Source organism: Rhamphochromis longiceps, linkage group LG14, assembly GCF_057381845.1.
Source record: "Rhamphochromis longiceps isolate RC_006_pf linkage group LG14, R_longiceps_female_GT1.1, whole genome shotgun sequence".
Taxonomy (NCBI): Eukaryota; Metazoa; Chordata; class Actinopteri; order Cichliformes; family Cichlidae; genus Rhamphochromis; species Rhamphochromis longiceps.
In genome coordinates, this window is record NC_140570.1 from 14348362 (window position 1) to 14374119 (window position 25758).

The 25758-nt window shown below is 43.5% G+C and overlaps 1 protein-coding gene across 13 annotated transcripts in view; it reads right to left on the reverse strand.

The window, feature by feature from the left end:
* The window catches only part of mecom (MDS1 and EVI1 complex locus), a 127283-nt gene that overhangs the window by 3706 nt on the left and 97819 nt on the right, over nt 1-25758 (reverse strand). The window contains exons 1-14 of one of the 13 annotated variants that reach the window (XM_085379292.1): nt 23115-24001; nt 21610-21744; nt 14560-14662; nt 14315-14428; nt 13925-14036; nt 13657-13804; nt 13343-13523; nt 8889-10275; nt 8617-8707; nt 7168-7194; nt 3771-3937; nt 3420-3497; nt 1798-1967; nt 654-798 (exon numbers count right to left, since the gene is read on the reverse strand). In XM_085379292.1, coding sequence (XP_085235418.1) covers nt 654-798; nt 1798-1967; nt 3420-3497; nt 3771-3937; nt 7168-7194; nt 8617-8707; nt 8889-10275; nt 13343-13523; nt 13657-13804; nt 13925-14036; nt 14315-14428; nt 14560-14608 — 2669 coding nt within the window. In that variant the 5' untranslated portion in view covers nt 14609-14662; nt 21610-21744; nt 23115-24001. Of the gene's footprint in view, nt 1-653; nt 799-1797; nt 1968-3419; nt 3498-3770; nt 3938-7167; nt 7195-8616; nt 8708-8888; nt 10276-13342; nt 13524-13656; nt 13805-13924; nt 14037-14314; nt 14429-14559; nt 14663-21609; nt 21745-23114; nt 24002-25758 lie in introns of those variants that run through there. The other 12 variants (XM_085379287.1, XM_085379284.1, XM_085379281.1 and 9 more) reach the window with 12 other exon arrangements.

A 25758-nucleotide genomic window follows, 5' to 3' on the forward strand; every position in this document is an offset into this window, starting at 1 on the left:
CTCCCGTCCCTCTGACACTCTACCGCTCGGCCCTGCTCTCACAGGCCTTCTGCTCAATCACGAGCTAGTCTGCGAGATCTCTATCGGGCCTCCAGTGATCAAACCAACATGGGGCGCGTGAAAACAAACTCAGGGACCAGAGTAGACCTCGCAACTGTTATCCGATCTGATCACAGCTACAAGAATTTGTTTGCATAAAGCCCAGATGAAGTTGCATGTATATTGATATCTTTTCCTACATGTGGTCAAGAGGCAATTGATTTAAAGAGCTTGCTCACTTTTCCAAATCTTAAATGTCATCGCAGATAAGAGTTCTTTACTCCAGACCCCCCAAAATGATGCGATTGTTATTAACAAAGCCTGGCTGGAAGGTATGAAATTGGATGTCTAAAAATGGTGGATAGTGGTCGACACATTATTGTATATATATTTTGTGTGTGTGTGTAAATCCCACACAGTTAATACATATTCAATCTAATGTAGATTTACCAGTATCTTTTCAAAAGATCACCCTTCATCTGTTTTTTCCCTATCTTTTAATTATTTATTTTTGAATCAGCTCGGGCCCTCCAGGCCAAGAAACAACCATCTCCTTGTAGAAGTAGAAATAGGAGGAAAGACGGGCACGTATCACCACATAAAGCTGCTCTCACCCTTCCTCTGAGGGGTCCGGTGATGTCTGGTTCTGGCTTGTGTTGCTGATAAAATTTCTTATTTCGTTGAAATAAGAGTCCTCTTTGTCATCCAGTATGGCGCTGCTGCTGTCCAGTTCAGACTGTGGGGACGACATTGCAGTTCCTATAGAAAGAAAATACATTCCAGTCATCATGTGTTTGAACTTGATGCCCCCAAACTGTTTTAAGGATGAAAGTATGCCGTAAAAGACATGTTTTGTTTGTCAGTCTGTCAGTGTGACATCTGTATCTGTATCTACATTACATCACTGAGGAAAATATGAATCGTGCTTTAGAAGGATGGGGGTTTGATCCCTGGCTGTATCCATGGGCAAGTTACTGAACCCCAAGTCGCACTTTGTATAGAAAAAGAAAGTGCTTGTATGAATGGATATGGATTCTTCACTCTATTTGTCATTTTTTGAGACCTTAAGACAGTTTAAAATAAATTTATGTGACATCTGAGTATACTTGGCCCCACTGAATGCTAGTAATGATACAAAAGCCGAAAGCTTAAGACGCTATGGTTTTATTATATAAACTGTGGAGAAAGAATTTTTCTACAAAGTATTATTAGTCCATAGTGTTTGTGTTTTGTGTTGAGTGGGGGGAATATATTATTTAATGCCGAAAAAAGGAAAGCTTGACAGATAATTGATTTGCATTTGATGGATTGCTCATTGTGTCTGATTAAGTGGCGACCTCCTCTTAGGCCCGCTGCTGTCGGCTCCTGGCCAGGTGTCACTGCTCGTTCTGCTGATTCAGAGTCAGAGTGATGCAACCTCTCAACCCATAAGCTGTGAGCTGTGCTGCTGATGAAAGCAGCTCATTCAAAAATATTTTGTGCTGTTGTTGCAGAGGTCGATGACAGATTTATATAATTTAATTTCTCAGCCTCTGAGATTCTCTCGATCAGGAGTATATTTTGTTTTATGCTATGCAGTGGAATGATTGATGAATCTAAGGAGTCAGCAAATGCTGCTCTCATTTTCTCTGATAATACGGAAAGAAAAAAAAGAAAAAGTAGCTTGATTATTGTATCTTATTACAATATATATATATATATATATATATATATATATATATATATATATGTCCACGGTCTACAAAACTTGCTGCACACCTGACAGATTGCCGTTCTCGTGCTTTTTGAGGTGGCGATCCAGGTTTGTCTGCTGACCGAAGCAGCGGTCGCACAGGTGGCACTTAAACGGCTTCTCCTTGTTGTGGATGTTGCGAATGTGACGCTGTAGGTTGGAGGAGATGCTGAAGGAGCGGTCACAGTACTTACACCTGCAGAAAGAAAGTAAATGCCTTTCGTTTAGCTCAGTAATTAAATGAAGAAAACATCAAAACGCACATGCCGCTGGTCATAAATACAACTGTACTGCATAATGAATCAGGAACCTGCGGTTTGTTATGTGGGGAAACATAATGGGATACATAATGTAGGACACCACACACACACACACACACACACACACACACACACACACACACACACACACACACACACACACACACACACATGCTCATACAGACAGTCCCAGCAGTCCCACAGTCCCAGACATGATGGAGGAGCTTGTTTAAGGTGAAACAGCTCTGCCTCTTATCTCCAGCCAGCGCAATAAAATTGCATTCTTCTCTCACAAAATAAGCACGCAACAGATTTGGTTTGAGCCCTGCAAAAATTAGGAGCTCCTGCCAAGTTTCTTCATGCAAAATTATACGAGAAGATTACATCTTTTCTTCTTGTGGAATTAGCTCGCTCGATTGGCTGTCCCTCAGGAACCCTCCCCCCCGGTTATCTCCACAAAAAATTACAATAAAAGGCGGTGATCTTTAATGGCATGCCAGCATGTAGAGTGCAGGCTATCAGGCTGGGGCAGTAGAGGCCTGCATCTGTCTTTCTCTCTCCCCTGTGGTCAGCAGGCCCCTTCCGAACTTTGGGCCAAAATTCCTCTACCTTAGTAACTACAAAGCCAAGCACCGAGGCATCCAAATGTAGTAAGTCTTCAGAATTAATTTTTGCATGGGTACTGGACCACTGTTGTATTGTAACTAGTACTTCAGATGCACCTGGAAAAATCTGCTGGGCTGATAGGAGCAGAAAGGGGAGCCTTTAAACAAAGCTTCCAAAATGGAAAAAAAATAATCACTAAGAGCTAAAATTACTATTTTTTTAACCACGATTTCTGGAATAAGATGGGAATAACTGTTTAGATGGGATGTAAGCCTCTATTTGGAGTAGCCAAAGTTGTTGTAGATCACTCTGTGACCACAGCTGCCGGGTGTGGACATCTGCCTGTGCTCCTCAACAACCCAAATCCCCCCAAACCTCCCCTTTCACCCAGGCGATGGACGCCATTTTTCATCAGGCAAATTGTTTAGCAGTAGTATAATTATTCCAGGCCTTTAATGGCATAAGAAAACACACATAAACTCTGTTCTAACTGTAGATAAGAAATCCCTGGGAAAACATCCACATGCTGTTAACAAATGAGTTGTGCTGTCTGTATGTGTGGCTCAGAGTACACTGTGTGAAAGTGTGTGCCCTGCTTTCACTCATATGTGTGAGGGGAGAAAAGCAGCTCTTTTTCATGGGGTGTTAATCGGCTATGGTGCAAATCGGATTTTTGACTGGACAATTATGTGCCTGCAGACTTTTAGAGCTAAGTAAGGATAGGTTGAGGGATACAATCGCAAAGTAAAAAAACACGAGGAGCCCGTAAAAAATGCTCTTACCTATACGGTTGCTCTCCTGTGTGAGTCCTCAGGTGGCGTGTCAGGTTGGCAGAGCGAGGGAATATTTTTCCACAGTATCTATAAAGGAGTACATAACATTTTGCAATTTTTAAGTGCTTCCAAAAAAAGAACAGGAATTCTTACTGCAATGTGTTCTTACTAAAACACAACCATATAAAAACAAAAAACTACCCACAAAACGCACACCAGTCTCAGACAAGATTTACAAGAAAATATTCTGAGAAAGGAAAAAGAAAGAAAAACTGCAGAGACTACTAAAAACTATTAAAAAAATAATTTATGACTGACTTAAAAGTGAAAAATACAAGCCAAACTAGGGGCTTTAGTTACCTGCATGTGTAGCGCTCCTTTCCCTTGCGCAGTAGCGTGTCGGGAAGCGCCGAGGGCGGAGCTCTGAAGTCAAACATGGAGGGAACCGAGCGCAGCAGGTCACCAGGCTCTGGCTTCAAGGAGCCAAACGTTTCCAGCTTCTCTGCCATGTTCTCGATTGCAGTCATCTGAAGAGATAGGAAAAAGGAAGGACAGAGTGAGGGGCCATGTCAGCTAAGAAGAAATGAAAACTGACTTTTCATAAACAAGATTTTGAGACAACACATTCAGCGTGTTTTGGTTTCTGATTGCCAGATGCAATAAAAATGCAAAAACTGACAATACCTAAGAAGCACAGAAATCCCACATTCTTTACATTAAGCACATAAGCCAAAGAGTTATGGATTTTTCTTAATAGAGAACCTACTTTCTATATAGATTCGCTCACATCGTTTGAGTAATGAGTCTTGTTTACAGGCAAAAAACAGTTGAAAAGTCAAACAAGTGCCGAAGGAGAATTCTCATTATGACGCTCATGAATAATTCATACATCACAAGGTCAAATTCCTGTATGTGCATGACAAGAACACTGGAAACTGATTCATAACTTTGCCGAAAAATGAAAACCAGTTCGCTTCCATTCATGGCTAGTGGCGAGCAGGTGTGCAGCTGTGAATGTTAAATTAAGCCATTGCTTGTTCTGTTCCAAACATGCATGTACAGTAGGCAGATAAACACACACGCACACGCACATAGGAGGACTGCAGCCAATCTGCTAATGAAGCTGAACCTTTACTTTCATCGGATACTCTCCGGGGAGATATCCGTGTGTGTATGTGCGCTCATGTATGTATATGAATGAGAAACTATGAGCTGCATGGTGGTCGTAGTTGATTAACTACCTTCAGTGTGTGTAAAAAACGGAAAATATATTTGTGTGAGAGAGTGAGGAATGTTCCTGTAATGTATTTGTGTGTGTGCAAAATGTGTGTGCTTACAGGCATGTCCGTTGCATGTGATTGCACATGCTTAGTGTGTATCTGTCTGTGTGTGCGTGTTTGTGTGTGTGTGTGGCAGAGGAGTGATTCATGTCCACTGCCGGGCTGTAAACCATTCTGTGCACAATGTGGGCAGACAGCACATTCGTCAATATGAAAGATGTTGACATTACTGATCAAGGGCCAGACACGGGTAATAATGATATCGCTGTGCTGAGAGGGGCGGGATGGGGGAGGAGCGGGGGGCTGGAGGGGGAGTGAAGGGAGAACTAGAGGGAGGAGGAGAGGGAGGGGCAGGGGTCTCAGTAGGCCGCAGGGCTTGACAGGCCATCTCACACACACACACACACACACACACACACACACACACACACGCACACGCACACGCACACGCACACACACACAAACACGCACACACACACACACACCCTTACAAAGTTTTCTTTTTTTTAGCAGACTCACACATTTGCATTATTTTGCCTGTATTGAATTTTCAGCCTGTTTCTCTTTCTTATTTCAATAAGGCAACAAATCAATGGTGATTCGGGTCCTCCACCAGAGCCCTGCTCCGACTTTGACATTCCATCTCCTGCTTTCACCCCCTGTCACTCTCAGGCTTCACGCCAAGATCGAGGAGACTGAGGGAAAAGAAACAGAGCACGAGAATTGGAGAAGAAGCATGATGAAGGACTAGATGATAGAGGAGGGGGGGTGGGGAGGGGGAATGGAAGAAAGAGAGACAAAGAGGGAGGAAAAAAAGCGTGCAAACAAGAAAGTAAGAAAAGGCAAAACAGAGTCCGGAGAGAGAAGAACTGATGGCTGATGGATGGCAGTGGAGTCGGGTGTTGGGAGTGGCTGATTAGGAGTGACGGCCGAGTGTAAAGTTCCTGCCGCAGCCGTCGGCGTTCCCACTGAGGGAGGATGTGGAGTGTCAGGTCTGTTTGATTATGAATATGCCAGTGCTACACGCCATGAATCAAAGGCAAAAGAGAGACCAAGTGGGAGAGAAGAGAGAAAGAGAAGGCGAGGAAGTGAGAAAAGAAGGGGGGGACGGGCTGAAAGATAGGCAAGAGGGAGGTGAAATGCTTTCATATTTCTTTTGAATGTATTTCATTGGGCTCTTTTCAGAAACTGGAATGAATGCTCAGTTTGTCTGCACTGCTCAATGAGAAGCCATAACTCCTGGGAACATTAGGGCCCCTAAAGCTGTCGGCAGTATCGAACCTGTTCGATAAGACATTTTTAGAGCTGAAAGCTACTCCATCTTGGCTCCATCTACTGGGGAATTCTGATCCCACCTCAGTCTACTCATGCGGCTGCTCTCTGTTAAGACTCGTCTCTTTTTATATGAAAAAATATACATGGCGGGGTATATTTTCTTTGCATACTGACTACTTGACATGATAAAAAAAAAAACTCATCACAACTGTTCTTTAAATCCGTTGCTGCAATTTAAAAAAATTTTCACTAAATGCTCCAAAAAGGAGATTTTCCTTGCCAAATAACTTGTGTGCGGGGACACGGCAAATGACTCACACGTCCAGTCCAATAGACAAGTGACCATCAGTCAGCTCCATGTTACACTTCAAACACTGAAATGATTTTATGGATGTCGAGTCAGGCTCACTTGGAAATATTGCGTGCGAAATGTTCGACATTTTGATCTACCCGCATGTACATTCAACCACACACACACACATACAGACACACACCCCTACTAAAACCCCCCTATCCCTCCCTCTGGGCAGTGTGTATGCATCTGTAAACTTGCTTGTTTCTGTAGCACCACTCTGGGACCAGCAGTTGATTGGCTATCTTCAGATGTCAGTGATGCTGTTAGGGCCCTAATTAGCGAGATGCATTCTCATTTGTTGATCTTTATCGGGAACCAGATGTTTAGAGGGAGGAACTAACCTCCCGCTCCCCCCGCCAGTGTCCCAAAGAGACTGTTACCCTCTTGGTGATGTAAAGCAGCACCCCTAAAGACCACTCACCACCCCACGTTCCACTCATCCCCCCTCCCCCCATGCCCATTTGCAAGAGGTCTGCTTCATTCTCCAAATAAGCAAACATATATTCAGGGCTGGTGCATGGAAAGGGTGTAGCTCAGTTGGAAATCCCCACTGAAACACTTTCATGTTAGAAGTAAAGATACATCAAGATCGAAAGATGTAAACAAATCAAAAAGGCTTGGATACACATACCATAGTATGTTAAACATTATAAACACTGATATGAAATTTCTTTTTATTGTCTCTGAGCAGTCGAGTCAGTGTGTGAGTGTGACAGGCCAAAGCCATGCGAATGCTGGGTGATGTCAGTTGCAAACTGTTTCGCAGCTCGTGCATTAATTGTGGGATAGGGTTTGTTTGCTTGACGTACGGACACATGGCAAAACTGTATGTTTGAGAGGAACTTACCCAAGTTCTCTGATCTGGCAAATGAAACTGAGGGGCGGAAGAGAAGGAAAAGAGAAAGCAGTCAGAACCAGAAAGTGGCGCATGAATCAACAGCTTTTGATTGGACACACATGGGTACAGAAGGGATGATGGGCCTTGGTGCAATTAACTTTGAATGAGCAATGAGCTGCCTATCTACGGAGTTATGGTGCTGGAATTATATGAGGCTCTTATAGTTTCCAACACTTCCTGGTGTTCAATAAGCTCATTATAGAAGGGTACAAATTCAATTCCAGTATGTAATCTAAGCCAGTATTGGCTAGCAGTAAAATTTCCTGCCAGGAAATAAAAAGCTGAATCACTAAAGGTTGAAAGAACTTCCAGCCCCCTCAGCTTTGCAAGCTCTCTTTTAATATATTGCTCAAGAGTGACTCAGGTGACTGAAAACAAACCTCCTCAAAAGTACGTGGAACAGCCCATCGCCTGGTCTGGCTGAGACCTACCCTGGTCTGGTATTTGCGGGAATGATTTGTGTGTCCAGACATCATAAAGTTATAAAGATGGCCTAAGCACTCAGTTAGTGTTTCTACTGATAGGACACCTCATTAAGGCATGTGGGACGGCCATGTGGCTGCTGCAGGCTGGACCCATGCAGCAGTCTGGACAGGGGACATAAATCAGACAAATGAAACAGCCTGTAAAAACCAGGCCTGAAACAGCCAGAAAAGAGAGAAAAAAAATCATGTGCCTGAGAAAGTGGTGTTTTCACTTTCCAGCAGACCGTTCTCACCCGCGGGGGAAGATTGAACAAATGAACGTCAATGCAACATGTCATCGACATGCATACACACAGACCCGTGTGCACGCATGGACACATACCCGTTAAATGGAGCCTCACGCTGGAAATACTGGCACACAAAACCCAGGGGCAGAAACCGTTGCTTTAAGAGCATATCATTTTTTTTATATTGTAATCAAAGACATATTATAGGAAGATGTGTCACAAAGTGGCCTTTCTTTCCGAAACACATCTGTTTCGGGGAGCCAGCAGCGGGCTTAACAGGCAGTAGCTTGGGTAAAACTAGAGTCATATGCTAATCCTCATTAATCCAGTCTGGTCAGTCTGTGATAACCATTAAGGATAAAAGCTCTTTGTAGAAAGAATCATAATATGCACTGGTTGGTTAAATTACATGTTGCTGTCACTGCTGTGTACATAGGAGGCCAAGAGTGGACTTGTAAGCTTGAATTGTGCCATTGTTTGATGGCAAGACCCATGACAGCTGTGATGAAACTCGTACCCTTATAAATTAGGGCAGTATAGGCATCTAAATCATCAACTTAAATAACTAAAAGAGTAAAGAGCTGCTGAACTCGTAAGAATGCAATATTTAATCCTTTATGTTGTACCCGGTATGCATCCTTTCCCAAATTTCCCCAATTCCTATGAAAGCCATAGTTTAAACCTACCTGTGGATGGAAAAGGAAGCCCGGAGCGGGTCGCATGTACTTGTCTTTCAGAGTCTCAAACGGATCGCTCATTCTCCTCTTCTCAACCCTGCTAATAGTAGATTTCTATTAGCTCTTAGTGGTTATCAGTGAGATTATATTCAGTTTTACAAAATAACTGACAATCTTTGCAAATCTGTATGCACATTTGCAGCATATAGAAGTAATTACATTTTTTAAATACTGTTATTTAACCAAATAAAGGCTTAGAGAGTTACTGGTAATAACAATACCTATAGATGGGGTCCATGAAGAAAGGGGTGGGCCTAGCATGTTGTAAGGAAGTGTCTGCTTTTGGGATCTCCACCACTCCTTTCTCCTCTTCGTAATTTGGATTCTTTTTCGTCTCCTCCTCTCTTGGATTACGCCCACGGCCCCTGGCCCCAAGGCTCAAATCTAGTGGCTGATCCTGACCCATAGATTGGGCCATTTCTGGTTTGGAAGATGCAAAGGATGCTAACTTTTCCTCCTTTCGCTTGGTGGTGAGGTCAAATGGGGACTCGGATGAAGACTTCCCTTGGGCCTTCTTGCAGTCATCTGCAGGTGATTGTGGCTCCCCCTTCAGGCCTGCAGTTCTGAGGTCTCTGTCTGGGAAGGGGTAAACCGGAGGGGAGAACGCTGGGAAGAAAGGCAGTGGAAACATAGAAGGATAGGGAAGAGACCCAACCTTCTTGTCCTGTAGGCCAGCTAGCCCAGTGGAGCCAAAATACTTCTCGGCAATTGAGGCAATGGCCTTAATAGAGTCATTCACAGCTCCTGTTACAGCTGTGTGTTCGTCCAGCGGGGACGGGATGAGGGAAGGGCCTGGAAAGTCTTTAGCAGCGCTGCTGCCCATCAGGCCGGGGCTTTGAGGGCCTCCTTCACTGGCCTTCCTCTTTGGACCTTTTCCGTTTTCTCGAGCAGCCCCCCTCTCCCTCTCACTGTCCATGTCGCTTTCGAGCTCGGAGCCTGACGTGCTCTCTAGATCACTTCCACTGGGTGTGCTGACATCATCCAGGTCGCTGCTTTCAGACTGGTCACTCTGCTTGTTCTTTTGCTTGGTATAGGATGAGCCCTGGCTGTCTGACACTGGCATTTGACTTCCAGGTGAACCGCCGTCTTTGCGGAGAGCTTTGAGAAGTTCTTGAGACTCCTGAGCACCAGGGCTTGGAGGCAGCAAAGGACTCTTGCTCAGCTCTACTCCAGGTCCAGCAACAGGTGCGTGGGATGGCTGTCTGACAGGAGAAGTTGTGGCAGGAATGAGTGGCGGCCGGTGATAAAGTCCAGAGGGGAACAGGCCAGGGAAGCTGAAAGGAAATGCTGGGGCAGCAGGGAACGTAAGTCCGCTGTGATGTCGGCTAGCCCCAAAATAATCAGCAAGTCCTGCACTGCTGTGACCCATTGCAAGAGCTGATTTGTCCAAGCCGGGGGCCCCAGGGAGTGGCATACCCTGGGCAAACAGCCCTCCTGCTGTGAAGTGGTTCTTCCCTTCACAGAAGCGCCGGTGCTTGTTGAGGGAAGAGGTGGTGCTGAACATTTGCCCACAGTCCTTACATTTGATCTGTGTGCGGCAGTCAGCGTGCATGCGTTTGTGGCGGCAAAGGTTAGAGAACTGGGTGTAGGACTTGTGGCAGACTTCACCTGTAGGGAAACAGAGACAAGCATAGATTGCATCAGCCTCTGACATGAACTGAACCCCCACCCCTCCACCCCTCCCAACTCCTCATGCACATACACACCAAAATTACATAATTTAATATGACATTTCTATGCTTCAGGCCGGCTGAAGCAAAGGCAGAGGAAATGCAGCATGAGTGATACACTTGTGTTCCCATCAATACTCTGACAATGTTCCAGCAGAACAGAAAAGAAGAGGTGTGTCCAGATCCTGGAATTGTCAGAGAATCTATTTGGTTGATGGTGTGAGTCACTCGCTGCCACTCATCAGCTGCACATCAAACCAAATTCCCAGGCATCTCCAGCCCCATTGTCCTTCCAGGGACGCTCCCAGGGAGTCCATAAACAATCACACAGAGACACACATGTGTACATGCAGTCACATTCACAAAATATCCACACACACCGCAACGAAATTGTAATCACACACACAGACACACACAGGCATAAAGCTACACACACACACAAACGCACACACATTCTCAGCCTCATTCAGTACAATGGCTCTATTTTAAGTTTGAGAAGGAAGTGGAGTTGAATGAATCCTATCCTGCAGTCCGGTTCCCAGGGACAGGTCTCACGTCCTCTGCTGCTTCCCCCCCACCCCCCCACCCCCCCTCTCTCTGGGCCTCTCTAGTCACCCCCTCAGCCCCCTCACCTTGTCCCCATAGTTGGCTCTGTCATCCTGCGCTTACTGACCTTCCCACAGTCAACAGCTACACTCTCTATGCCTGCCTGTCAGTCAGTCTGTCTCCGGAGACGTACAATGACAACACCCAACAAAAAATCCACCATCTGATGGTATCTGTTGGTCAGTATTAATCTGTCAGCTATTTCTATTGTAAATGGATGATTTAATAGTGGGAATAGTAACCCATCATATGCTATTTTGGTTGTGCTTTTCAGTTTTGTGTCTCTGAACTTCTGTCATGCAGAAGATGTCCCTCTTTGTCACACCCCTCCCACACTATGGATTTTGTGGATTGCAGCTTGTGTTCACCCTACACTTTTAGGAAAGCAGTAAGAAGGATTTCTGGATGATTGATTTAGCTCATATTGTTATTAGATCTTCTAAACGAGGATAAGGAAGTGGTTAGGCTCACACTGTGGTTTCACTTCTGCATACTTTGGATGCTTTCCAGCCTCAAGGTGCACAAGAGGCAATTCAAGGAGATGGAGAGGGAGAACAGGAAAAAAAAGCATTTTGGAAGCACATTTGAATAAACATCCCAGAGGAACTCCAAATGGGAAAGTTCAAGCCAGGAGTGAATGTAATCCTATATTTAAAAAAAAGAAGAAAAAAAAAGGTGAATTTTCAGGAACCAGAAAAATAAATTAAAATAAGGGTATTTGTGGCTAAGCTTTTTTGGACACAGCCAGGCTAATGAAGAAGAAGAAGAAGAAGAAGCAGCAGCAGAGGAAGGAGAAGGAGAAGAAAAAAAATTCCCTGAGCCCAGACCTTTCAGTCAATTTAACCAATGAAGCTGACGTCTAGCACTGTGACATGAAACAGCAGTTTCTCAGTTTCTCTAAGCGTTACCTAATCATCACCATGGGTGTGTTAGGCCATTTTAAACTGTTTAAAAGAACACTAAAGAATTTGTATTTTAAATTTGCTTGAAATTTTAAATTTTAGCCAAAAAAAGAAGGAACAAGAGCTATTAATGATCTCTCCTTGTGACTATATTTTTTTAAATACAAGTACGCCCACATAGCCTGAGCAGACTGGAAGAAAAAAGCCCTTTGACTCAGTTTAGTTCTTGTGACATTTACATCCTGAGAACATACGCATCACACTCACACTGTGGGGCAGGATTCACCACATGTGCGTATTCTTCAGCGCTTAATAAACTGAAAAACAAAATATTATAAACATGCTCCTGTGAAAAGTGCAGCAGATAAATAATGTTCACTTGAGTGTGGGAATTAACAACCCAGCACCTCTGGGTGCTTCCCGTTCATACAAAAGCTTGTATGCACGCATCCTTGACACACTGCGTGCACTAAATCACGAATACTAGTATGCACACACAAGCACATGCATACAGACCCTACAAGAGCACTCACACAAAAAGGCACTTCGCATATGATTTCTCCCAGGCAGCCATCATGTTGGAGGCTGCTTTGTCTCTCTCTCTTTTTTTAGACAGCTATTAGTTGTTTTTAAACCTGCATAGTTTCTGCTGATTATAGCAAATGGACTCCAATTCAGAGGAAGCGCAGGGAAGAGGGGCTGTACATGTGGTTGCTATTTGTGAGGAATGGTGCGTGTTCTGGAGGCAAAAGACGAGATAGGGAAATCTGAAGTCTTCACTGGAGATGCCGTCACTCCTGCTTAAGTATATGGATATTTATTTATATGTGTTTGTCTGTGTGTTTTCATGACAAAAGAAAAAGATAGTATGTATTTAATGTGCACAGATTTGTATGAGCCCACTTAAAAAAACAAAAAAACAATAAAAAATAAAACAGGGGAAAGAGGAAAGGGGCAGAGGGTGGAGGTCATAATGCTTCAGGGGATATGGAGATCAGATCTCTTGTGTGAGGTGGTGAAAGTGTGAAAGGTCAAAGGTTTTTGGATCCTGCAGGAGTTAGCGAGGACCCCAAAAAATAAGAAAAAAGAAAGTATGTGCTCAAGAAATAAAGAAACCAAGACACGAGACAAAAAAGCCTGCAAGATGTATGTCAACAAAACATTAGATTAAATCACAGTTACAAGCAAAATCAAGGTTAGACAAAGATTCAACGATTCAAACTGAATTACATGCTCGTTAAAATGCTGTTATTATTATGTCAGCAGTGTGCGAGGCTTGGTGCAGAAAACAGACTGCATGGGCCTTTCTAAAGAAACGTCTTTGCTTCGCTGCAGTATATTATCACGTGTAAACCCTGTAGAACATTACAAGATTAGTTCTGGAGAAAAAGACCTGCAGAAGGATGAAGTGATTTCCCCCCCCCAAAAAAAACACATTAGAAGGCAAGCCAAAGCATGTCATTACTGTTATTCTTATAATGTACTGAGTAGACTTACATAGGTAGGGTCTTAGTGACTTACACATGAAGGGCTTGACACTGCTGTGGATGTGCTTATGCTGTTTGAGGCCTGAAGACGTTGCAAACGTCTTGCCACACTCAGAACAGGCATGAGCACGCGCCCCGACGTGCTGCGAGCGAATGTGCCTTTGGAGGTTACTGGGGTCTGTGAACACCTGCTGGGGGGAGGAACCACACAGACACACGGGAGGGTTACTATCTGCTTCTAAAAAAATGTGCAGAGGGGACACATGTGCACAAATATCTGCATCCCAAATCATGAAATATTCCCTTCAACAGTCATCACTTTACCTTTGAGCAGTTTTCACATTCGTAGTGCTTGCCACTGTCGTGCGACATCTGATGTCGGATCAGGTTCGATTTCCAGTTGAAGGCCTTGGGACACTGGTCACACTTATATTCTCTCTCCTCACTGTGGGACAAGCTGTGGGCCTCCAGGCTGCAGAAAAGAAAAAAGAAAAAAAGACAATGAGATTGGAAGGATTTGTCTTGAATCACATGTTTGTTTGTCAGCACTTGCTCGAATAAATTATGGGATGAAATGTGTCCATCCAGTTACCTCTGAACATCAGGGAAGACCTGGTCACACTCTTTACATTCGTGTAGTCCTTGGGACATGTGGAGGGGTCGCAAGTCTTGAGGTTCTTGGGCTTTCAGGTCATTGTCGCCTCCTAGATTACATAAGAAGTTATACAAGCAGCTCAAAAAAAGCTTCATTCACTCGAAAGTGGAAGGTTTTAAAGTCGTCCTCATGGCTAAAGCGTAGATCAGATTCACCTTTTCCACAGAGCACTACTCTATGATCTCATTTTCAGTTGCTCCGATGAGAGACAAAGCACTTAGATCATTAGTGTCTTGGTCCCAGTTCAGCAACACATGTTTCTCGACACTCTGTACAACTCTATTTTTATGGTGGTAGAAAAAAAGTAATAATAATGAAAATTCAAACCTGGGTTCAGGAAGGAGGAGGGGGGCATCCCACACGGCTTCTTCTGGTGGTCCAGCAGCTGGTTTCGGGACTCAAAGTGCTGGTCACAATCCTCACAGCGGTACTGCCTCTCCTCTGCGTAGTGCAAGGTGTCGGGGCGGGAGGGGGGGAATTAACATAGAAAAAAAAACATTTGTGAGATATGTTTACAGCAGAGAGAGAAAAAAACCAAAATATTTGTGTCTGTGCATGCGTGAGGTGCCGACCATGAATATCAGGAGCCATCGTATCACATGAATACTCTTCAGCCTTCATGAAAAGTAGCAGCTCCTGGCCAGGAAAAATCTCTCTGGTGACTTTGTAGAATATCTGTAAGACACAAAATATTTTTATGACTTAAGCAGAAGTTTTCAAATCAACCCTTGAATCAAAAGAGCCCCGCAGATACGTATCAAAGAATTTGCTTCAGTCCTTTGTTTTATAGTAAAAATGTTGCGTCAGTCACTTTGTGTTAACTTGTCTCTTCTAGGTTGCCGATAACAGCACGAGGCAAGCGTTGCAGAGGTCACGTGAGGTAGCTGTACTGTACAGGCATGAGCATACACACATGATTGTCATAGCACCACCGCACACGCAGAAGAGACGTATACATGAAAATACACACGGTCATTAAGTTGTAATTACTCATCCTGTAAGGCATCCATCTTCATGAATACAAAAAGAAAACACAAACAACTGCTGAATAAATATACTCGTCTGTAAATACTCTACATAGTAATGCTTGTAGTGGGCAGGAAGTGGGAACGACTATGTGGAGAGAAAGCTAATTAAACAAACAGCCAGCATAACGAACTATTATAAAATCAGCATTGTGTTGATTGACCATTTTCCCAATAGGAGAAACTTCCAGCTGTGTGATCAGTTTGTGTTATTTAATGCACCTATACTGGCTTACGTGTACAGCATTTGTACATAAATAGTTTTGCTACGGCTAAATATGGGACCGTGCACTTTGAGTGGGGCAAGTCATATTTAAGAATCAGATGAGAGTCCCTGGGACTGTGGTGCTTCCCCTGGACACACAATAGGCTTTCTTTGTGAAACAATCACACATGGAGTTATATTTGGCACGCTTTGGACGTTTAACATATTACCTTCCTTTGCTGTGTCAACATGACAATGATGATAGAGGAATTTATTAGAAATGCGACAGGGGGGTGGAGAGAGTTGCTTCTGGGAAGGCGCAGGTCACGATACGCCGCTTATGAAGGGAATTCCTGACTGGGGGAACACAAGAGCCGCCGTGGCTCCTGAGAGAGTTAAGATAAACATCTCGGTCACAATAAAGATCATGAGGTATGCTTCAGACTATAATTATTTGTGTCATTGTTCTTACTTCTGGCAACTGATATAATACTAAATGTGACACTACTGAGTCGCTGGAGTACAGGGAGCTTAAGTAAGTCGGCCGGACCAAGGCAGAGCTCTTGTGTGTCAATAACCTAGGAGTGATTGATGCATCGTAACTCATGTAGTTCTGTGGTAGCATTAAAGTATGACTTAAATTCAGGCATTAAATGAATATGACCTGCCAAGAAAATCAGTGGGAGGGCAACAGGGCCTGGAAGTCTGACTCCCATTACAGGGCTGAACCGGAGTCATTACAGTTATCCAGACCAGGGGAGACATATTACATAATAACCACCAAATGGAATCCATTTTTATGATTTATTTATTTATTTTTTAGTATTTGAGAATTTTTTTTGATTTGCCTTCATTTAACAAGGAAGGCCAGTAGTTAAAGTTAAAAGTTGGGGAATGTTTTTCCTGCTATGTTGAAGGAAGCAGATCTAGTATGAATAAAGAGAAGTGAACTGTGAGGGTCCCAAAACTATAATCTCTGTCATACCCTACTCTGCCCTCTGTACCAGAGATGCATGTGCATGAATCTGGATCGTTTTTTTGTAGATCGCACATGGGCGCACAGACAAAGGGGCTCTCAAAGGGCCTCAAAGGGCACAAAAATATTGTGATTCAGAAACAATCAGACATCGGTGCAAACAGACTCGAGGGACTGTAGGGGTTCCGCTCTGAGAGACTGATACTGAGACTGAGCAGGAAGGCTCTTTGGAAAGTCACCAGAGCGCCGTTTAAAGTGCCAAACATAAGGCCCAAGAGCCAGAATCACTCCAATTGGAAAGCTTTGGAAAATGTGAAGGAGGGCACAGAATTTGAACTTTTAATTGTATTTTCAATTGATTTACAGCTCTGATTCTATTGATAAAGACCTCCTCGGTTGCCATTCATACTACAGCAAATAAATAGGTTATAGATAAATAATTGAAAGACAAGAGAGAAGTTCCTGGTTTTCCCAGTATCGACTATATCTGCTATGGAATGTTTTTTATACCTTTATCATGTCGAAAACTGAGATGTTCTTTAGAATCCCACTTCTTTTTCTTATATTGAGACATGTCAGGGATTATGCATTCAGCTAAATGTATTTACACTGACAGAGAGGGGTGTTTCGCTGGTCTGGCTAACTTAAGGCTGACGATGTTAAATTAGTTTGACATCCCTGGACGATAGCCTTAGAACATAAAAATTAACGGACACTGTTGAATTTCTTCACATTTGTTCATAAAAAATACAAAAAAAAAAAGTCCACAAAGAACGGCAGCAAACAGCAGACAACAGCCATACCGAAGTCTCTGTCAGCAAGAAGCACTCCTGGCTCTGAATCTGACCTCTGACCTCTCTCGATTAGACCCACTCTGTACTCTTTACACAAGAACGTGTATTCTTGGAGCAGCGTAAGCACACTCAAGAGGGTGATTACGAACAGGAGGGGGATTTCTCCCCAGCGGCTCCACCCCTTCCCTGAGGGTCGCCACAGATAAACAGTGAAAACACACACACGTAAACAAAGAGGCAGCGAGTCACTGTGTGTCCCAAACAGGACACACCGTCTTTGACTCTTGGGGTCATCCTTAGCATGTCATGGCCACACACATGCACACACACAAACATTTCTTTTTCCAGCAGTCAAACAGTGGCTTAAGATAATGCTAGAGATAAGATAGTCAGGGTGTTTGAGTTCACACCGAAAACCATAAAAAGTGTTGAGATTCTAGTTCATGTTTTATCCAAAAACACCCCGATCTTCTCTTAAACATTTTATTTTATATCAATACAAAGAGCTCCGCATGTTTTTTTTTTTAAAGGATATGTTGCCTTTTTTGTCTGTATGCGTTAGTTTATTAGGTCACTGCTTATCTTCCTCTCTCTGTCATACACTCTCCCTGTCAAAGGTTAAAACCACACGAGGATCAGAGGCTATAATTGGATAAGTTATTACCTTGACACCATTAGTCATTAGCAGAGTAAACACAGTCACATTTTCTGTGTCCACACCCTGTTGGCGGATTCCTCTCGCCCTCTTGCACACAGACCGCATTCAACAGGTATGTTAACCTACGCTGTCCCGTCCCAGTAAACTCTCAGTCCGGCTGTTTGTTTTAGTACAAAAACAAAAAAATCCCTTAAAGTCTCAGGCTACTTTAACACGGGGCCACACTAAATTAAAGAACCAACATCGGATACGAGCATTCGGTTCAAACATTTCCCCAACGCTGTTTATTTTTAAGCAAAGAAGGGAAAAAAAAGTGCAAAGGATAATTACAATATAGAAGATCGACCACAACATTGTGCTTAGTCAGCAGTTGCATAACAGCAACATGTCCACATGTGTTGTGGCCTCTCCAGCGGGGTCATGCTACATGTACAGTATGTTTGGCAGTTACCATCGCTTGGCTTCTAAATGAAACCATTTCGTGACTTAGATAGCAATAAAGAGTATGAGCACACAATGTGCAGCTGCTTCCAGCAATTTGGATGAACATGCTGGCTTCCTTACATGCAAAGGAAGCAAAGCAAAAGCAAAAATTGTTTTGGTACCTCTTTAGTGGCATAGCATCAATGTCAGGTAAAAAAAAGTTACATCTGTGAATTAAAAAAAGGCTGTAAATCTTCTAAAGTTGTCATATGAAGCATTAAATCGTGTGGAATTGCACGATCTGATCTCTTCTTTTTAGCTGAATGTGGTCCAATACCTTTATCTCACTGAGCTGCAATCACCTCCAGTGTATTTACATAGTGAATGGCCGTCAGTGTTTTGCTAATATGCCCCAAAGCCACTCCATCCCACTCAATACTGAGTGAGAATCAATAGCGCGAATGAGATTAACGCTCATATCCCTCTGCACTGTCTTATAAAAGGCTCTTCGGGCCTCGTTGGATGATGTTAATTACACTTTTAATCAATTTTCCCTCAGTAGAGTCAGGAGCACAGTGGAGGGTTTGTAAGCGCTAATTCCCCTGATTATATTAACAACAAAACGTGCTGGTCGTGGATGGATCTGTGGAAGCGGCGCTAAGGCTGCATCGTCTCTGCGTGTGCGTTAGCGTGCGAGCGAGGATGTCTTGCGCACTGGGGTAGGAATTTTCAAACATCAAAAAACTATATAACCGGCCAACTTTAAAGAGTTTCACATTCATTTAGAAATAAAATGAGAACCTGCATGTATGATACTTGGCTCTCTTAATACAGCTCTTCTTATTTCTAAATAAATTCAAACCTGTGAGCTGAAGCATGCTGGATTAATTACAGATTTCAGTGTGACTCACAGACTGTGACACCTGCCATCGCCTTCCCTCTCCGCTCTTTCCTGTTGCTTTCCACTCTGACGTGTCAAATATATAAAGTAGTAAAGCAGAAAGGTCACCCAAATAAAGGCTGTCCTTGTTCATTTCTTTTAGAATGCTCAAAGTCCAGCTAATATTATTATTAAAGAACAACTTTAGCTTTTTAAATTTCAACAGCTGAACACACAGTGCGCAATATCTTTAAACTTAAAAATATTCAATGTATTCCTTTGCAGGTCCTCTATTACTTCCTGCACAGTCCGCTCAAGTTTTCCATGCAAAGGGGTAAAAATAAAGACGTTTATCCTGATGGAGGATGGCAGATGAGTAACAAATGAATTGAGAGAGAAAAAGAGAAGAGAAAGGGGAAGTGGACTTGCGAACAGTTCCTCTAGTAAGAAATAAACAGACGTTGTTCTCTCTCTCTGCTCCCTCATTCATTCCTCTCTCGCTCCCACGTTCTCCTGAGATTGCTCATAAAGTTTTATGATAACCAGAACTGGGTCAGAAATAAGAAGACGGAGGCCAGTTTTACTCACGCTGGCAGGGCTAAATTGAGGCTTGAAAAGAACCAGGCCCAAATAACGACCAACACGCCTGGAAATTGCTGTCGCTGTATGACACTGCCTTAAAATCAGGCCGTACAACAAATCATCTCTGTTGAGCGCATGGCAAGGGACGATTTGTTTAAACTTGGTTTTGAAGGACGACTTTACAGAACAAGAAATGTATGAGCCCGGGGCAGCTTAGTCAGGCTCTTCTGTGGAAATCTGGTGATGCTACACGTTATGTGGCGACTGTGTAATGTGTGGTTTCAGGCTGCGTTTGGAGTCAGCACTTCTCTGTGGCAGTAAAAACCTGTTGGAATCAGGTACTGTGTGTTTTAGCGTTTCCAGCTCAGAATGAGGAGCGCGGGGAGTCATCTGAACCGCAGTGAACAATTCACAGTCCTTGCAGAGTGTGCGTGTGGGTACACACACACAAAACACACACACACAAAAAACACACTATCGTACATGCATACATGTAGGAAACACAGGCACTTACAGGTGTGGGCACACACTTCAGAGACACAATAAAACACTTGACACACTCACAGCAAGTCAATGAACATAAACGTCTGTGCACACAGGGACACAAAAAAAGCCCTCATGAGCACCAGCACACACACAGACACACACACTCGCACACAGTCAGTACCAAAAACTGACAGCAGCTTTGACCACCCTATTCAGTCTATTCATTTTACAGATACAGACAGGCATTGTGAGACGCTACACTGTGTTTTCAAAAACACCGATGTTGGCCGGAAGGCTTAAAGACAGCACATTGTGCTGTGTTGTGACAGTGTGTAATACTTAACAATCACCTCATCATAGCCATGTCCGTGACCTGTCGGTGCCTTACACAGCCACCCAAGCAGAACCACAGTGTTGACAGCGAGTCACACCTCGTGCAGAGGGCAGCTCAGGAAAGCTCTCCTCTGCTTGTTTGTCTCTCTGTGTCTTTTTAAAAAAGAGTGGCTAAGTACTTCTGGAAGCCTTCTCCTTCTATCCCTCTAAGAGAAGTGATACACCTTTCTCTCGTCCTTGTGAGGAAGAGAACAGAACAAAAACATACATGTCTGACAGAAGAACAGGCCAGATCTTTCTTGGAAGATGTCGATCACCTTTTTTTTCTTTTTTTTTCAGGGAAAAGGCAAACTCGGTGCATCTTTTCCACTGTGAGAAATTTCTGCATCTAATTACCACTAATTGCGAGTGCTGTATTTAGAGCATGTTACCAAGCACTATAATGGAGATTCTGCAGAAATTTCAATGGGCGACGTTAAGCAGAAAATTTAAATGGACCACCAGTGAGAAGTGATGACAAACACGCCAGCTAGATTATGGTTTTTATTCGGGTCATGCGATGGTATGCTGCGCACACGCGTCAAATAAAGTTTAGCCTCTTGTGTTCCTGTCCCAATGTGTGTATGTGTGTGTGTGTTTCTGTGTGGGAGGAGCCCCCGCCATGGCTTTGCTGAGCTGAACAGGCCCCCATGTATACAGCACGCACCTCTGCACAGCCAGGTGAGCAGCAAAAGGATGGTGACATTCCTGGCATATCTAGGAGTTTATATCGCAAGCGTGACTAGGAAGTGTGTGGAACTATCATCTTGGCGGGCCGCCTCTGATCCTGCCCTGTGGTCCTCGCACGGCAGAAGCCAGTGCACAATTACAGAAGGAAAACACACGCAGATAGCGAGGAGTCTCTATGGTGCAACGTCACATAAGACCTGTGCGTGTGTGAGTAAACTAAAGGCAGGGTGGGCCAGCGGCTCTCGGGGCTATCTGACTTAGATCACAATAACACCTTTTAACACAGCAGCACGCAGACGGGACAGCCGTCGGAAAATACAGGGAAGCCTTCTGGCTTTAGAAAAAGGCTGAGTGCATTTTAAATGCTTGATTCATCCTGCCAGACATTTAAAAGACACATCAGCATTTGGGAGTTCAAAATCGAGTCATGCAGATGTTTTCTCCCTCTCTCTTTCCTTCACATCCTATTTATCTCGCACTTTGTTGAGGTTGTTTTGCCAGGTGGGCTGCGAGTGACCCGTCTCCTCGTACCTGATCATCTATCTGGCACGCTGTCAGGTTGTGCTGCTTGGCTGCAGGGGCAAACTGGATGTGCTTCAGCCAGCTCCCGATATCTGGTTTGCTGGCATCCACGCAGAATTTTACATGGCCTGACCCATCCAAGATCTGCAAGGAATGAAAGACAGAGAGAGAGCAAGAGATCAGACTTTGATCAGTATCAGTCCAGGTTACTGTGTCCAAACACTGACTAACCACATACCTCCCACAGAGAAAAGAACTCAAATGTTAGGAGCAGGTCTCTCTCTCTCTCTCTCTCTCTCTCTGACACACACACACACACACACACACACACACACACACACACACACACACACACACACACACACACACACTTTTAATATTATTATTATTTGTATTGTTTTGAATATAAGACAGTGAACATTGTATATAAATGAAAAGACAGAGAAAAAAGCACTCAGTACCAAAGTAATTTCATTATATATCTGAGACCTTTTTAAAGCTTCAGAGGCCTGTTGAAGAATGATGTCATTACCATTTAAGTAATAAAAATGGAAATCATATTCATAAATATTCTTAAGATGCTAAGTGACGTCAATAAGTCAGTACATAAGGAAGACAAAAAAGCCAAATAGTAATAGCAATTATTATATGCATTCATTTCATATTAGCAAAGGTTTCTTTCAGTTTCACTTTGGACCGATCGCTCCTTTATTATTTTGTTACAGAAAGGAAGAAAAAAAAAGAAATGTAAAAATCTGCCACAAAATGAAATACATCCCTAAAAAAAATCTATTTGCATTTAACCTGATTCTAGCTGACGTTTAAATTCGTTTCTTTAAATGTAGTTGCAACGAATAAATGAACCAAACGTTACTCATTTTAACTGCAACAAGAACAGTAAAAGATAATAAACTACACACACAATGGCTGTGACAATAATAAACCAGGGGGACAGCTTTGTTCCTCTCATTGGCGAAATCAACAGAAGAGCAACAAACACAATAGAAGTGAATTATCATGCAAATCATATCATCGGTGGACTTTTATCGTTTACAAAATATTCGCGCAGCATTTCCACTCGAACGAATCGCGAGCGCTCTGACATTTTTCATGGCGCGGCTGTAAACTTTACTGGGGAACAAATCAACTGCAGGAAACCGCGAGTGATAAGAATTATGAAGACAAGCCGATTGTTGGGATGCAAAACGGAATCTCTCTTTCAGGGTCACAAATCTGTCTTTATGTCTTTGTGTAACCTGCTGCTGAATAAATATTTAGGTTACATAAAGCCCTTTGTCCGCGCTAAGAGAGCACCTAGTCGTGTATTCTGTAAACTACACCGCAGTCTTTTAACTAATAATTTAAACGTCAAACTTAGTTCAGCAAGATGGATGAGCGAATAAACTCCTAGATGTGCTTTTTCTTTCTCTGCGTGTAAGAAAAAAGAAAGTAAAAAAATAAAAATAAAACCTCAGTGAAGCAGTTTTTATTTATAAAAGTCTGCGTGTTCTTACCGTGGTGACTCGTTTTTTTTTAAACTGGCGTGCCACACTTTGAGCCTCTTGGGATAATAACAGCGGTGGTTAACTGAGTAAAAAGTGACACCGTAAAAAAAAATAAAAATACAAAAACATCGCCCTGGGAATTAAAAATAAAAGTAGAAAAATATTTTTTTTGCTAATGACGACTTCTCCAGATTTTTTGACACATTAAAAGAAAAAAAAAAAGATCGGTGTGCGGTTGTTTTTCGGTCTCTTCAGGTCTCCAATCCGCGGGACGAGTCGACTTGTCTCGCTGTCTGTGTGTGTGTCTGTGTGCTGTCTCTCACACACGGCTCGCTCGGTAAAAGTAAATCCCTTCTCACTACACTGTCTCACAGACAGCGCCGACTCCGCGCTTCTCCCCTCGCTGTCCCGCAGACGTCGGAACTGAAATCCCCTCCGGTGCATCAACTTGATCCTAACTTTTTTTTCTCTCGCAGCGGTGCGCTTCGAAAGGCTCGTCCGCTCCTCTCTTGTCACCCCTCCTGTCCTGACGCAACCAGGTGTCTTCTAGTAGCCATTCAACTTTTCATTTTTCTCTTCCTCCCCCCCTCCACCACCTCCTCCTCCTCCTCTTCAGCCAGTCGGGATGTGTCGTCTGTGTGATAGCGGAGATATTCGGGGTGGGGGGTGGAGGGGAGATTTCAGGCATCGCCTCCCTACTTTGCGCCTCGCGGATACTTGTGTGTGATGTTTCTCATTCAAAAAAAAAAAAAAAAAAAAAAAAAGAGAGAAAAGAAAAAATAAAGGATGATCCATCCTTATTATAAAAAAAGAAAAAAGGAGAGGGGACTCCAAGCAGGGAGACTGTCTTTACACATGTATGTCCCCGGAAAGCAGAGACTACTCTCCGCAGTAAATTTTAAAGTGACAGAGGCCCGGGGTTGGAAAGGGTGAGCGGGGTCAGGGAGAGGTCGGGATGGGGGCTTATAAAGGGATGAACTACACACACACACACACACACACACACACACACACACACACACACACACACACACACACACACACACACACACACACACACACACACAGTCTGCACAATTTAATGAAGGAACATACGCATCAAAGTCGTGAATTATTATCCACCTTTTCTTAAACCTCTCGACATTTTTTTGTCGTTTCTTATTTGAGCTATCTTATCATTCAGACTTGAGCTGTATGCCAGGGGGGACGAGTGATAATAATAATAATATTAGTAATAATAGTAGTAATGATAATAAACAGCCTAATTGTTCTCACACACTGAGATCTGGGAATCTCTATACGGGCCATTTGATGCCCATGCGCCACATCTTACGACCCTGGCCTACTCACCTGCTTTCCAAAGCTCACCTCTACATACAACACAACACATTTACTTTTCAACATCAGCTTGGGTTAGTTATTTCTGAATCTGCGTTAAAAAAGAAAAGAAAAAAAAGAACCTTTTAGCTCCGCGTGCGCCTTCGTGCATCTGCTTTGCCATCAAGATGAGACCAAATGTTGGACATTGTATTTCTTGAGTGTGTGTGTGTTTTAATCTCTCAGTTTAAAGCTGAAACTGATACCGTGAACAATCTGACAAGGGTAGAGAATAACACAGAAACGTCCTTGTTGTCAGTGAGCGGAGTTTATTAGGCAGCTTATAAAGCCAGAGAGAGCGGGGCTTTGGCTGATGAGAGCAGATGATGATGGATAACTCCTTACACTGTGACATTGACCTTCCATCCCAGATAATACCCATTGTTTTGCGAAATCGCGGAGCAAATGTGCAGGAAGGACAGGAAAAATCATGTGTAAATAAGGCAGGACCCGGCCACCGATTCCCATCGTCTCGCGCGCCTTGAGAACCGAGGAGAGACCCCGGTCCGCCCGGTCATTGATTTCCTGCCTCTCCTCGACTTGTCCATTGTTGGAACCCTTTTTAATTTAGCCATAAATTGGGAAAGCTCAAGTCGAATGAGCTGTTCTATTTTCTTCCTGTCAGGATGAGGGATTTGTTTTATGATGCATTGTGTATTAAATACAAGTAATCTGGGAAAGTGATTGCTTCACAGCCTCTCCGAGTCCTGATCGAGGATCCTGATAGAGAGAGAAGTGCGAGGGGTTTTGTGAAAAGGAGGAAATGTGAGAAAAAGAGGATAAACTCTCGGGGTTTGTGGTATCACCGGGGGTAAATTGGGGTAACGGTGGTATGACCCCCGCACCAACCCCCTCTCACACACACAGACCCACCTACCAACACTCCCCATCTCCATGCACGGGCACGTGAAGGAAAAGCTACAATTCTTTTTCCAGTCAGGAGATGGCGTGCTCAGCTGAACTGAACCTCACTAAAGAAGTGTGAGTGGAGACTTGAGAGTTAAAAAAAAAAACCCCAACTAATTAGGTGATTCGATTTGTTGCTGCTGTCAAGTGAGCTAAACCCAGCACGGACTTTTGTCATTTCATAATAAAATCCCGCACGACACAAACAAATTCAGAATAAAACCCTGCACATTTGTGACGTATAATTTGGTGATTTGAATGTCTATTTATGACAGCGCTGAGCAGCTGCACTGCGTCATCTCTACACACACGAGCGATCTAAGTTTGTGTGGATATTTTAGCAAAGGGAAAACAGACTCCAGCTGTCACG